The sequence below is a fragment of the Cercospora beticola genome, chromosome 8 (assembly GCF_033473495.1).
Source record: "Cercospora beticola chromosome 8, complete sequence".
Lineage (NCBI taxonomy): Eukaryota > Fungi > Ascomycota > Dothideomycetes > Mycosphaerellales > Mycosphaerellaceae > Cercospora > Cercospora beticola.
In genome coordinates, this window is record NC_088942.1 from 895,264 (window position 1) to 907,643 (window position 12,380).

A 12,380-nucleotide genomic window follows, 5' to 3' on the forward strand; every position below is an offset into this window, starting at 1 on the left:
ATCGTAGCCCTACCGCAGCGCAAACTGCTCGATGATGGCAAAGAGCGTGCTTCCGATTACACGATCCCACGACCGATAGCGGCATCGTGAGATGTCAACAGACGAGCGCTAGCTATATCTGAGCTCTCTCGTGCAACAATTCTCGACGTGCCACCATCATGGGAGACCTACTCGCGTCACGCGTCTTGTCGCGCTTTCTCCCAGTGGCTGAGGGCGATGTCTCTGTCTATGATGGCATGAGACGCGATGCTGTCAGGCGCGGAGATGTCGAGGCTCAGAGACAGCGTGTATATACGGACGGATACCAGGACGACGACGATGACGATCCAGACGCTTTTCTTTACGATCCCTCTGGAGATCAACCCACGCCCACCGACCCTGGCCTGAGTCCTGAGATGTTCGCTGCACGGCCTAAGTGGCAGAGTCCTGGGTCTAAGAGGAGGGGAATGGACGACGAGGACGTGCCTGAGTCCTTACTCCTAGAGCCTAGGGCTAAAGCGGGACCTAGCAGACAGCAGCCTAAGAACGCGGCAGACATGAAATTAGCAAGGGCTGAAGCACAATGGAAAGCATCACAAGAACAGCAATGGTTATCAACACCCAGAGGTCCGCGCTCTGCAAGACCTACTTCTCGTCCTTCGCGAACGTCCGCACCTACGAGACCGCCGCTTCGCACAAACCCGCAAGCTGAAGCGACGTGGATGTATACAAACGCGACCAACCTTGATGCTTTCCTACTCGAGGTTTACCAGTACTTCGTCCAACACGGTGTCTGGTCCATTCTCCTATCACGGGCTCTGACTTTGATGACAGAACTTTTCGCGTTCAGCTTCACGATGTTTCTGACGACCTGTATTGACTACTCGAAGATACCCAGCAGCAAATCCACAGCAGAAATCATGATCCCCAAATGCATGGCAAAAGCACCGTGGTACAAGAATGCCGCGTTGTTCTTCTTCGTTATCTACTGGCTGTTCAAGGCACTCCGCTACTCCAGGGACGTGCGGAGACTATTTCAGATGCAGGACTTCTACCAGCATGTACTCGACATTGGAGATCAGGACATCCAAACTGTGGCATGGGCGGAGGTGGTAAACGGTCTAGTCAAGGTGCAGAATGCGAATGTTGCTACCGCTGCTGAACCATCTGAGCAAGGCAGGAAATACCTCGACTTCAACAAGCCACGACAGCGATTGAACGCTGAAGCCATCGCCAATCGGCTCATGCGCCAGGACAATTACTACGTCGCCATGTACAATAAAGACTTGCTCGACTTCACTCTCCCTGTACCTTTCATGGGGCGGCGTCACTTCTACTCGAGGAGCTTGGAGTGGTCCATCAATTTCTGCTTCACAAACTTCATCTTCGATGAGACGGGGAGCATTCGTCCATTCTGCCTTGACATTAAGAGAAGACATGCGCTGGTTGATGCGCTGCGTGTTCGATTTAGAGCTGCTGCCCTGGTCAGCATCTTGATCGCGCCATTTACTATTGGGTACAATGTGATCCTGTTCTTCTTCAAGAACTACACGGAATTTACCAAGAATCCTTCGCGAGCTGGCGCGCGCACTTTCGCCCCGTATGCGGAATGGAAAATGCGAGAGTTCAACGAGTTGGAACACCTGTTCCGACGCCGGCTGCGGCAGGCACATCCATTCGCGATTGAGTACCTGAAGCAATTCCCTAAAGACAAGACTGATCAAGCCTGTCGCTTCGTGGCTTTTGTCTCCGGGGCGATAGCTGCAGTTCTCACACTTGCAACTCTATTCGATCCAGAGCTCTTCTTGGGCTTCGAAGTGACCCCAGGAAGAACGGCAGTATTCTGGCTTTCTGTCATGGTTGGCATCTTTGGTGTGGCAAACGGATCTCTGCCAGACGACAACGACCTGCATGACCCAGGATTCCATATGAGAGAGGTTTTGATGTACACACATTACATGCCTTCCCACTGGAAAAATAGGCTACACAGTGATGAGGTCCGCGCGGAATTCTCAGGCATGTTCAAACTCAGGCTCTTCGTCTTTGCGGAAGAACTTTTGAGCTTGATTGTGACACCATTGATCCTGTGGCAGAACTCGGGCAAGACCTGTGAGCGGGTCATTGACTTCTTCCGCGAGCAAACAATTCATATCGAAGGCATCGGATATCAATGCAACTTCGCTTACTTCAACTTCAAGAAGAGGGTTGATATCGAGGACCCTGCCACATTCATGCCTGAGCCGGATGGACTGCGTGATGACCACTTTGGCCTCAAGGACGACAAAATGGCAGCTTCAGTACACAATTTCATGCAGTACTACAGCCACTACAATGGTCGTCAGACAACGCGGCGGCCCCAGAGTTGGCAGCCTCCGCCTGCGTGGCCTGGCGGCGTCCCAGCTGGTATTGCGGAAGAGCCCGCAGAAATGCCTGCACCATATGTTCCTACGAACGCAAGGAAACATCGAAACTCAGGAGCCTCTGCGATCCGATCACCTAGACAGGCGGTCAACGAGGCTCGACGGCACGGGAAACGTCAAGGTTTCGAACATGTTGGGCGAAGCACAATTGGAACTGGTCTCGCAGATGTGACCGAGAGCCGAATTATGGCACAAGACAGTGATCTGCAAGATTTTGCTGATGCCCCAGGTGTTTCAGCGCTTGAGAGCGACACAGATGCTGATGAAGGGGATGTGCAAGGTGCACCTGGAATTCTTGGTTTAGCGACACAATTTGTGAAGGCACAAACTGAGAAGACGACTGGACCTGTTAGCATGACGTGAATGCGGACGTAGAGGTCATGCACGCATTTCTTGACGTTAGGGTAGCGTAGGCGTTGGGTGATCCGCCGTTATAACGTTGCTATTGTCTAAGATCGTTTCGGTTCATCGCCATGGCAATGCCAAGTGCTCTCGCTGTGACAACTTCGCCAATACTGTCAACGAGCATCGATCGCGTCGCATAGGATACACATCGCCAGTATCATGACTACGCGACTCCTCAATGTCGACTATGAATTTGTCAAGCAGCGGACAAAGCATCCTGACCCAATTGCTACACTTGGGACCGAACACATCTACAAACAAAGAACCAGCTGAGACATCTAAGACAACTTCAGTATTCGGGCCCGGCGAGAAGACCGGCGTACGCAAAACTCACTGCTGGAGCCATATACTGCGCATTCCGAAGTCGCTTTCTGCCATCATGAATTCAGCATACAACATGCCATACAGATCACACCCCGACTTCCAGGACATCGAATCGCAATGCAGCTACAGCTCCGATCACGAGATAATTCCCGAACAAGATGATGACCTTTATCACTTGACGAGCCGCATGCCACATTCACGAAGCCCTTCTCCAACCAAATCCGACCTTACCAAGCCGCCTCCTAGACCACCTAAGCATATCATTTTGGCTCTTTGGCCGCGTGCACAAGATGCGCAGGTGAGATATTATGCTAGGGGGTACAGTACGCTCTATCCTACGGCTACGATATTGCTGTTGAACGATCGCCCGGACAGCTTGGAAAGTACCTTGGAAGAATTGATCGAGGAAGAAGAGAAGCCTTCTCTGCTGGATGAAATATGCCTGAGAGGACAAGATCATCGCGATGAAAGGGTTCTGGTGCATTGTTTTGGCAATATTGGTGTGGCGAGGTTCTGCGAGTTGTTGAGAGCTTTCAAAGTTAGGAAAATGGAGAGATTGGGCATCAGAGCTATCGTATTCGATGATGAGCCGGGTATGATGCTTCCAGGGCTCCATGAGATCTGGACACAGCCATTTTTGCTCCTGGTCTTGCTATGGGCGAGCTTGGTCAGGATTATGGATTGGATGGCGTCGTTCTGGCATGGCAACGGGCTTCAGGAACAGTTGTGGCAGGACTTGAACGATGAGGAACTGATGGCTCCAGACACAAGGAAGTGCTATGTCTGTCCCGGAGAGGATGTTATGTTCACTTGGAACAGTAGCGATGCTGGAGATGACGGTGCTGTGAGAAAGGAGACCGAGGTTAAGAGGCAAAGTATCGGTCGAAATGGCAAGTGGTCCCCTAATCAGGAGAGATATTGGCTTGGGATCGAGAGTGTTTGGGAAGGCAAGTGACGAGAACTTCTGATCGGAGGCCATTTCCGTGGTGTAATGCTGTAACGTATTGTAATGATGGAATGAGAATCGGTTGTACGATATATGTCCATGCTTGGAATGTTCATACTCGCGCCTCGACGTCCTATGCTTGATATCAGTCGACAGTGTGGACCTGCGGACAAGAAGACTGGAAGAGAGTTTGTACTGTTCCTACGAACCTACCTCTGAGCTCTTCCAGCTTTTCGAGACACGGTGCCTTAGATGCGTTGTATGTGTCAGAGTCATGAGGATTCAAGGCATATCCGTAGTCCTCAGGCAGAGTACGTAGTGTTCGGCGGTGTGTAAGTTTTACCTAAATCTGGTGAGAAATTTGATGAGACGGGTGGACCCGCGTGAATCAGATTTTCATCGGCGGATGAGCTGACACCGACTTCACCTGTGCCATTCGTCATGCTTCGGTGAGATGCACGGCATCATGCAGCCACTTTAGCTGATCTTCACGTGCGATTCGAGAACGTATATGGTGGTCTGTCGGTCTCTTCGCCTACGTCGTGTAACAATTCATACTTCCGCGTGTCTCGAGCGAAGCAACCGAGCCTCGCTTACACGAGTTGACGAGCTGCTGACATGGCGCAGCCAGTCATTTCAGGTGGCCTGCTGCATCCTGACGACTTTTTCTCTCTACCCGACCCTCCATTTCAGTGCCAGAGTTTCCAGGCGCCTCGACTAAGCCGTGCCTCTCAGCTACACTCTTGGGCAGTGTTCACCGGTCGCCCTCGCAGAGGCCGCAGGATGTTATACAACAAATGTTGGAAAGAGGCCGTCAACTTCAACAGTGGAAGATACAGCGACTACCTCCGGCAGTGCAGAAGGCACAATGATTTTGAATGAGGTGGCCGCCACGCCTGTCATGGTCGGAGCATGCGACCTCTGCGGTCACAATGCAGCCTGCCGTCTTCGAAGACCTTGACTAGGATCATATTCCTGTCGAGAGGCCTGAGCTCCGACTTCTGCTCAAGTAGGGCGCTGTCTTCCTCTCTTACGCCTCTTTGTTGTGCCCCAGCTATCGATTGACTGTCCAGTGCAAACAGACTCTCTAGGTTCTCTGATCTAATCTGCTTTGTGGGTGCTGAATTGATGGGCGGCCAATATTGGCCGTTGACGCGCTAGAAATCCCATACTCCCGTTCAACTCGAGTTGTGCGGCCCAGAACACTCCATGGCAGGGCAAACGACCGTTCTAGAGACATTGCTTGTGGCTATACAAGATACGATCAAGGTGTGTACCAATGCATTTGGGCCTCAAAGTGCATTAGTACATGACCTAGGGGACCTTACGGCCGCTTTGAAGGACTTATCGTTTCTGGATACATCGTTTCAAAAGCCTACTCAAGGAAGTGACTCTCAAACACTCCGGGATGGAAGTCTCCGAGAAGCACTATTTAACTGTCTTGATGCCGTCAGCAAAGCCAGAAGGCTTGCCAGAGGTATCGCTCGTGGTCGTTGCCGTGAGAGCGACATACCAAGGGAGAATTTTGACAAGATCAAGCAATTCGCGGTCTACTTTAGTGGCTTGGTGAAACTCGATCCTCTATTCGACGGAGCCACCACCAACAATTCGTCTGAAGATCCCTACATTGGAGACCGGCACCAGCGGAGCGACCCATGGCGAGGTGAATTGGTGCTGTCTCTCGATGGCGGAGGTGTCCGGGGCTTCGCAACTCTGATATTACTAGAGGAACTTTGCAATGCGATTGCCAAAGAGGAAAGCCGTGACCCTCAAGTTCTCGACAGCTACAGCTCGCCGCTTTTCCAGACTTCAAGATCGACACCTAGGCAGGAAGAACTTGCGAAGTATCGCCCATCAGCCAAACGAGGCCCGGACGCTTTCCGTTTGTGCCATTACTTCGATTACATCTGCGGGTCTAGCTTCGGTGGCATGGCAGCTGTCATGCTTGGAGTCATGCGATGTACGGTTGGTGAGACCATCGATCACAATCGAGACATATGGCGGACCAAGATCCACACCACATCGAAATTCTTAGTACCAATTCCGATTCCTTCGTTGCAGCTATTTAACAAGGCGCGAAACTCTATCGATATGCGGAGCTCTTTGCAATCGACCTTCGAAGAGAGAACTTCAATGGGTGAGGGGGCTGACACCGCCAGTAATGGACATATGCATCGCACTGCAGTTACACCAACTCTAAGTACATTGGACGGCAGATGTCAGACGATAGTGTTTGCTATCCAAGAAGCCAGTGACGGAAGGGTGCGTCCATATGCCTTTCGATCATATTCGCCCTCCCCCACGGAACAGTTGCACTCACGAAGCCGATCTAAACCTGGCATACCGGATGCGGGCCCAAATGGAAGCAGTGTATCCGTTGTTGACGCATGTCTAGCAACATCCGCAGTGCCGAGTCTGTACAGGAAAGTCAAGATTCCTGAGCTGGAAGGTTCTTTCGTTGATGGTGGTGTCTGGAGATCGAACCCTGCAGAAGAGGTATACCGCGAGCTCCAGATACGACATCAATCTCCTAGGCCTCCAATCAGGGCACTACTGAGTATTGGAGGCCGACCAGCCCTTCAAGAAAGTCGTCGACAACGAGAACCTCTCGCACGCGCAATCGACCGCATTGGCGATTTGATACATGACGAAAAGAGCCGTTTTGACGATTTTCTTGAAGTGCGTCAAAGGAACCAAGAACTCAAATATGACCGGCTACTATGTGAGACAACAACAAAACCAAGTGTACATATCGACAGAATGCTCGACAGTATTGAGCAGGAAGCCCGTGCATTCGTCAGAACGGACCAAAAGACTCAACAAGTGTTGCGTAGCTGGGCGGGTTTTCTAGTCAAGACACGACAACAGAGAAGTCGTACTGCACGGTGGGCGGAATACGCAGGTCTGAAGATGCCGCATGTCGGAAGGGAGTCGTCATCAACGACATCAAGTTTGCCGATAAGCAGAGAAGAAAATGGTATCGACTCTCGCTTGCGTTCTGCAGTGCCGGTCTCAGTAGCGAATGATCAATAGATGGTGTTTTCAGCCTTTGCGGGTACATATAGTCTTTTGTATGTTTGGTCCTCATTGCTGAATCTTGCACGGCTATCAGCCCCGCTCGTCCAAGGTCTTCCAGATTAATATAAGCTGACCCCATCTTGAGCGCACTCCGCACGTCCTCGGCAACGTTTTGCGGCGCAGCGGCCACTTCGGCAGCTTCGTATGTACGTCCGTACCCTGATGAATGCATGGTATGACTGTAACTCGTCGCGCAGTGCATCATACACACTGTACTACTTCGGGGACCACCAATAACATGGTGCGCAACAGACCCATTCGGAAGAGTATCCGTGCATGACGCGGAAGCTGCTTCTTGAGCAAGTAGTCATGTGAGTTCCATAACTTGACGTACCGCTGTCTCTGCCGATCTCGATAGAGCGGTACAATGCGGACCTCGTTGCCCTTCATGTCTATTTTCAGTTAGTATTCAAGGATGTCATGCAGATAGCATGTGCGCCATACACTTACCACGGCCAATCGCTTGCTTCAATTTCAGCTTCGAGGGCTTTGTGCGACTCTCCTTTATGCACACTATGATCCCCTCAATGTTGCTTACCGAGCTGAAATCGGAGCCGATTCGAAGTACTCTTGGCACAGAGTCCTCGGACGATGAGGTTTCGAAGGGATTGAGGTCTTCGGATTCCGTCGCGATTGTGGGTGGATTTGAATGGAGTTGGGGTGTGCTAGATTCGTGGCCAGTGGCTGCATCATGGGACGATGTCGATTTGACTTCGCTTCCGATCGTCAGATCGTCACTTTCTACAGCGTGGTTGCCGACCAGGTACAACGCATCGTTCTCTGAGGACGTGTTCGTCCTTGATACCTTGATCTTCGGCTGTCCATTGGCGTTATGCTCCATCTCATTACCAGAAGCGTGCGTTGGAGCAGTCTCCGAGGTTCCATTCACGGGCCGTAGACTGCTTCGATCAAGTGCCGGTCCGGGAACGATTAGAGTATCACGCTTTCGAGATTGGGTTGATTCTGAATCGTTGACGACAGATGCCTCGTCGTCTCGTAAGGCTTTTTCGTGGACCGCTTCAGGACCGCAGTGTTTACATGCTTTATCAGGTAATTTCCGGAAGAAATCCAAAGCTTTCTCAAGCACGTCTTGCTCATTGATATCCGCATGTGCCATTTCCTTGATTATATCCAGGAAGGTGTCAATCAACAGCCGACCGGGTATACGCGTGAAGTCAGAGGGGATGCGCTGAGGATAGTCACGGGATTTCTGTCTCAAATGTTCAATCCAACTGTCGAGCAGACCATCGCCGAGATTTTCAAACCAGTTTTCCCGTTTGCAATGCGCGTTCATATGATATGAGGTCTCTCCAAGAACCACGGTCGCCATCTCTACGAACACGAAGCCAAGAGGCGCGACGTCGCGATCGAAACCTCTATTCTCCTGTCTCATGACAGCTGCGGACGCAAACCGGTTGGTCCTGTCCCCGGGACCTTGGGAGATTGCCGCTTCTCTGCTCGGATATTTTTGAGCCCTGTCGAAATCGGCAAGTATTACAGTTTCGGATTTGTCGATGAGGATATTCTCCGTCTTGATATCCTTATGCTTCACTGGCTGATCCAGTCTATGCAGATACGACAGTGCATCACATATGCAAGCAAAGAATGGTATGAACCGGTGTGCGTCATCCGCGATTTGCCAGTGTTTGCCTCCCTGTTCTGACTCCAACTCGTTGTGCTGAGAACAAAGTTTGATCCGGGTCGCGAGATTACTCGGGGCCAGGGGATACAGTAGAGCGCCGACGTTCACTTGACCATAGACCGTCTCCTTCGTGTAAGCCCCAACAGTCACGATGATGTGTGGGTGGTCCAGGGTTTTCAACAGTTCGTACTCTGAGAACGCATCTTCTTTGGAATTGAACCAGCGCAGAGGTGCTTGCTTGACTGCGAGCCAATCGTCTCTTCCATAGCTGTCCTTGAATCTCGCACAGAACAGGTTCCAGCGTCCCCCCGAATCGGTCATCTCCATGTCCGGCAGTCTTGGATTCACAGGCTTATGTCCGTGGCATACAAGTCGCCGCTCTGCGGCAATGTCGCTCGGTTCAGCATAGTAGAATGGCGTAGGACACGCTCGAAACTCCAACAACGATCTGGAAGATGTGGGATATGCGGCCTTGTCTGCAATAGTGGTGCTTCTTGACAGTGAGCTCCCTACAGTTCGCTTGCTGCCTGTGAAGCCAGTCTGGTTTGAGTTCCTGTTAGGTGACCCACTGGAGCGCCTCCTTCTATTGCTGGGCAGATGCGCATGACTACGAGCCATTCAGCAATTAACCAGTCTGGCGGCGTCGCAGTCGAGGTATTTGCACTTTAGCAGAGAGTCCTCGTGTCTCTGACAGCTGCCCTGGTACAGTGGTCACCAAATATCAGATAGTGAGTAGAGTTTCGGCCGCTCCGAACAGAGTGATAGTCGGTACAGATTGAGCTGGGCCACCGCACACTGTTTCTCCCGTAGCTGCAACGACTTTCTGAGCAAGTATAGTCGTCCACACTGCATCAGCGTTGCGTCCAGATACACAGTGAAGTGAGAAGACTTCCGTTGCCGGCAGCCACGGCGCGAAGTCGAGCGAAAGCCGAGACAATGTGCAGCCTGCTCGTGCAATCTCAATTGAGCGTATGCCATGCACGACGACTGCAAGTGTGGACCAATACGACAAGATTGCGATAGCTGGGATGAGGATAAGTCCAGAAGTACAGAAAAGCTTTGAGTAGAAAGATTCGAGGTTTACAGCCCGAAGAGAGCGGCGGTTGAAGAACCTTGTAACTTGTGCTTGTTATCGTAGGATCAAGGGCTGCGGATGTCAGCGAGCGTCGCGGCGTAGTTTGCCACCCTTCGCTTCTGCGCAGTGGGGAATGCATGTCGGTGCAGCATGCTGCAACTAATTCCACGAAGAGGTCACGTTTGAACACGTTAGCGAGTTCCCAACACGCATGCGGATGGCAAGCTGAGTCCTTGAGGTGCGGCCCTTAAAGCTGACATGGCAAAGAGTCATCGGCGAAGGGCCTCACTGTCTCCGCAGGAGCTGGCAGCTTCCTGCTTTGTAGAGCAGCCCTGGGCACAAATGCGTCGCTGAGGTCCGTCAGAGAAGTGACTGCATTGTGCCAATTATTTGCCTCCGGCACTCAACAATCAGAGTTGCATACTCAAGAAATGGATCCTGCCAGTCTTGGGCTGGGAGCAGCCTCCCTCTCGTTCCAACTGCTCGAGGGTGCTATCAAAGGTTCGTTTGCCTCCATGTTGCTAACGCGGGATCTCGGGTCCTGACTCTCGCAGCTTTCCATTACTTCGATTCAGCTGCAAATGCTGAGAAGGACTGTGCCTATTTAAAAGTGCAGCTGCATTTTGAGTACAGCAGCCTACTGCGATGGGGCCACGAGAGCGGCTTGCTCAAAGAGTCCGTGGAGCCCAGATTTGATGCTCGAATCGAGCACCAGAAAATGGTCATTATCGCTATTCTCAGCCAGCTCAAGCTTTCGCTACGCGACCTGAGGAGGCTATGTCTCAGGCACAGGCTAGGCGAGAAACAGAGCGATGGTGTACCAGAAGGCCTGCAATCAGCATTGGACCTCGCGAGAACCGGTGTGAAAGATCTCAGCGAGCCAACAGTCCAGAAGACCCAGAAAGCCGATGATGTCCACTCAAACACTAATACTCAAATTTTGTCTCAAGCCGAATGGGAGCGCTACAAGGTGGTCTTGGACACAGGCGAGCAAGTGAGGACAGCCAGAGTCCACGCGAAAGGGACCAACCACATCCGTTCCTGGGCCGGTGGCTTCAGCATTGGAGTTAAGAAAGTAGTAACCGAGCCCAAACGTTTCCTATGGGCAACTGTCGATAAGGCGAGCTTTCAGGGACTGCTTGATAGAGTCAAGTCTCTTGTGGCTAACTTACTGAGGACTTTAACCCAAGACCAAATGGTGGAAGTTTTGCAGGTTGTCCAAGAAATACGACTCCTGTTACTCTCAGTCACGAAGACAAAGGAAGGAATGCAAGCTTTGAAAGTAGACGATTCCACGATTGCATCGTTATCGGGCTCGACACTCGTCGAGCATCAAAGCTTCGGCAAAGCCAACCCAGAGAGCTTGCCTGAAGAGTCCGTCCAGGCCGAGATCCAGTTCAACATTTTTTATTCTCAAGCAGTGAACTTCTTCATCGACGTCAAGAGCCATGTAGGCCTCGCCCGAAAGCCGCTGGACCCGGTCACAGACAAGATTGTAGAGTACGCAGACCAGCCCACTGAGCATGACTCCCGAACAATGGTACAATTCGCGGGCGAGCCTGCCTGGATCGAGTGGAAGCCATATGATGCCGAGGTCTGGTGGGACAGAGAGCTTTCCATCTCCGATACAAGAGCTCCAGCTAAGGCAAAGGAGAGCGCTGAGCTGCTGAGCGCTCTCTTGAGCTTTCCGCGGAAGCCCCAAGAGTTCTGCTTACCACCATTCCAAGGCATGTTCGACGACACAATGCAAAGTAGGTTCGGATTCGTGTTCAAAGAGCCTCCAGAATCGAAAAACAACTCTTTGGGAGTGACACTGCACTCGCGTCTGCTGGAACCATCCCCGCCACTCCACGAACGTGTCGAACTTGCTCAGCAACTCAGTCAGTGGCTTCTGTATCTGCACTCGGTCACGTGGCTCCACAAAAGCATATCGAGTACTTCGATCATGTTCTTTCCTGTCGAAGGTGGCGGCTACAGTCAAGCATATATAGGTGGTTTCGAATACGCCAGGCTCGTCCAATCCGGAACCACAGGTGGAGACAGTGACCTCAAAAGAGCACTGTACACTCATCCGAAATATCTCCCAGGGATCACGAGCGGCTTTCGACAGACCTACGACATGTATGCGCTGGGAATAGTGTTGATTGAGCTTGCTTTCTGGCAACCAGTGCGCCAGATCTTCGGCTTTGGCGAATCAGGATATCATGAAGAACTCAAGTTGCCCGCCATACTCGACGCACATGAAGCTCTCATGCATCCTGGAAGTACAGTGCTAAAGCAGGTTGAGCGACTTATGGGCAAGCGCTATACCTCCGCCGCTCGCGCATGTATCCAAGGCATGCCAGCTTTTGGCTTACCCGAGGGAAAGGACCAGGCCGAGCCGCTAATATCTGGCCTGTTGCAACAGGCCTTCATTCGAGTTGTCGTTGGTCCGTTGAAAACTATTGCTGTGTGATATGTCTTTGCGCGACCGATAGTGATGCATATGTGAGTATGCTGAAACTGCGAAAA

At 51.7% G+C, this 12,380-nt stretch overlaps 4 protein-coding genes across 4 annotated transcripts; 3 read left to right on the top strand and 1 right to left on the bottom strand.

Annotated features, from left to right (window-relative positions):
* Positions 1 to 158: 158 nt before the first annotated feature.
* On the top strand, positions 159 to 2,762 carry RHO25_011679 (uncharacterized protein; the record flags this gene model as incomplete). Its single annotated transcript, XM_023603102.2, has 1 exon — positions 159 to 2,762. One exon carries the CDS (start codon positions 159 to 161, stop codon positions 2,760 to 2,762), a length of 2,604 nt encoding a protein of 867 aa, XP_023454676.1.
* A 421-nt stretch (positions 2,763 to 3,183) lies between these two features.
* On the top strand, positions 3,184 to 4,083 carry RHO25_011680 (uncharacterized protein; the record flags this gene model as incomplete). Its single annotated transcript, XM_023603103.2, has 1 exon — positions 3,184 to 4,083. One exon carries the CDS (start codon positions 3,184 to 3,186, stop codon positions 4,081 to 4,083), a length of 900 nt encoding a protein of 299 aa, XP_023454300.2.
* A 3,270-nt stretch (positions 4,084 to 7,353) lies between these two features.
* Positions 7,354 to 9,412, bottom strand: RHO25_011681 (uncharacterized protein; the record flags this gene model as incomplete). The annotated part of the gene is made up of 2 exons (XM_023603104.2): positions 7,354 to 7,544; positions 7,603 to 9,412. 2 exons carry the CDS (start codon positions 9,410 to 9,412, stop codon positions 7,354 to 7,356), a joined length of 2,001 nt encoding a protein of 666 aa, XP_023454290.1.
* An 888-nt stretch (positions 9,413 to 10,300) lies between these two features.
* Positions 10,301 to 12,324, top strand: RHO25_011682 (uncharacterized protein; the record flags this gene model as incomplete). The annotated part of the gene is made up of 2 exons (XM_023603105.2): positions 10,301 to 10,370; positions 10,424 to 12,324. 2 exons carry the CDS (start codon positions 10,301 to 10,303, stop codon positions 12,322 to 12,324), a joined length of 1,971 nt encoding a protein of 656 aa, XP_023454301.2.
* Between the last annotated feature and the right edge of the window lie 56 nt (positions 12,325 to 12,380).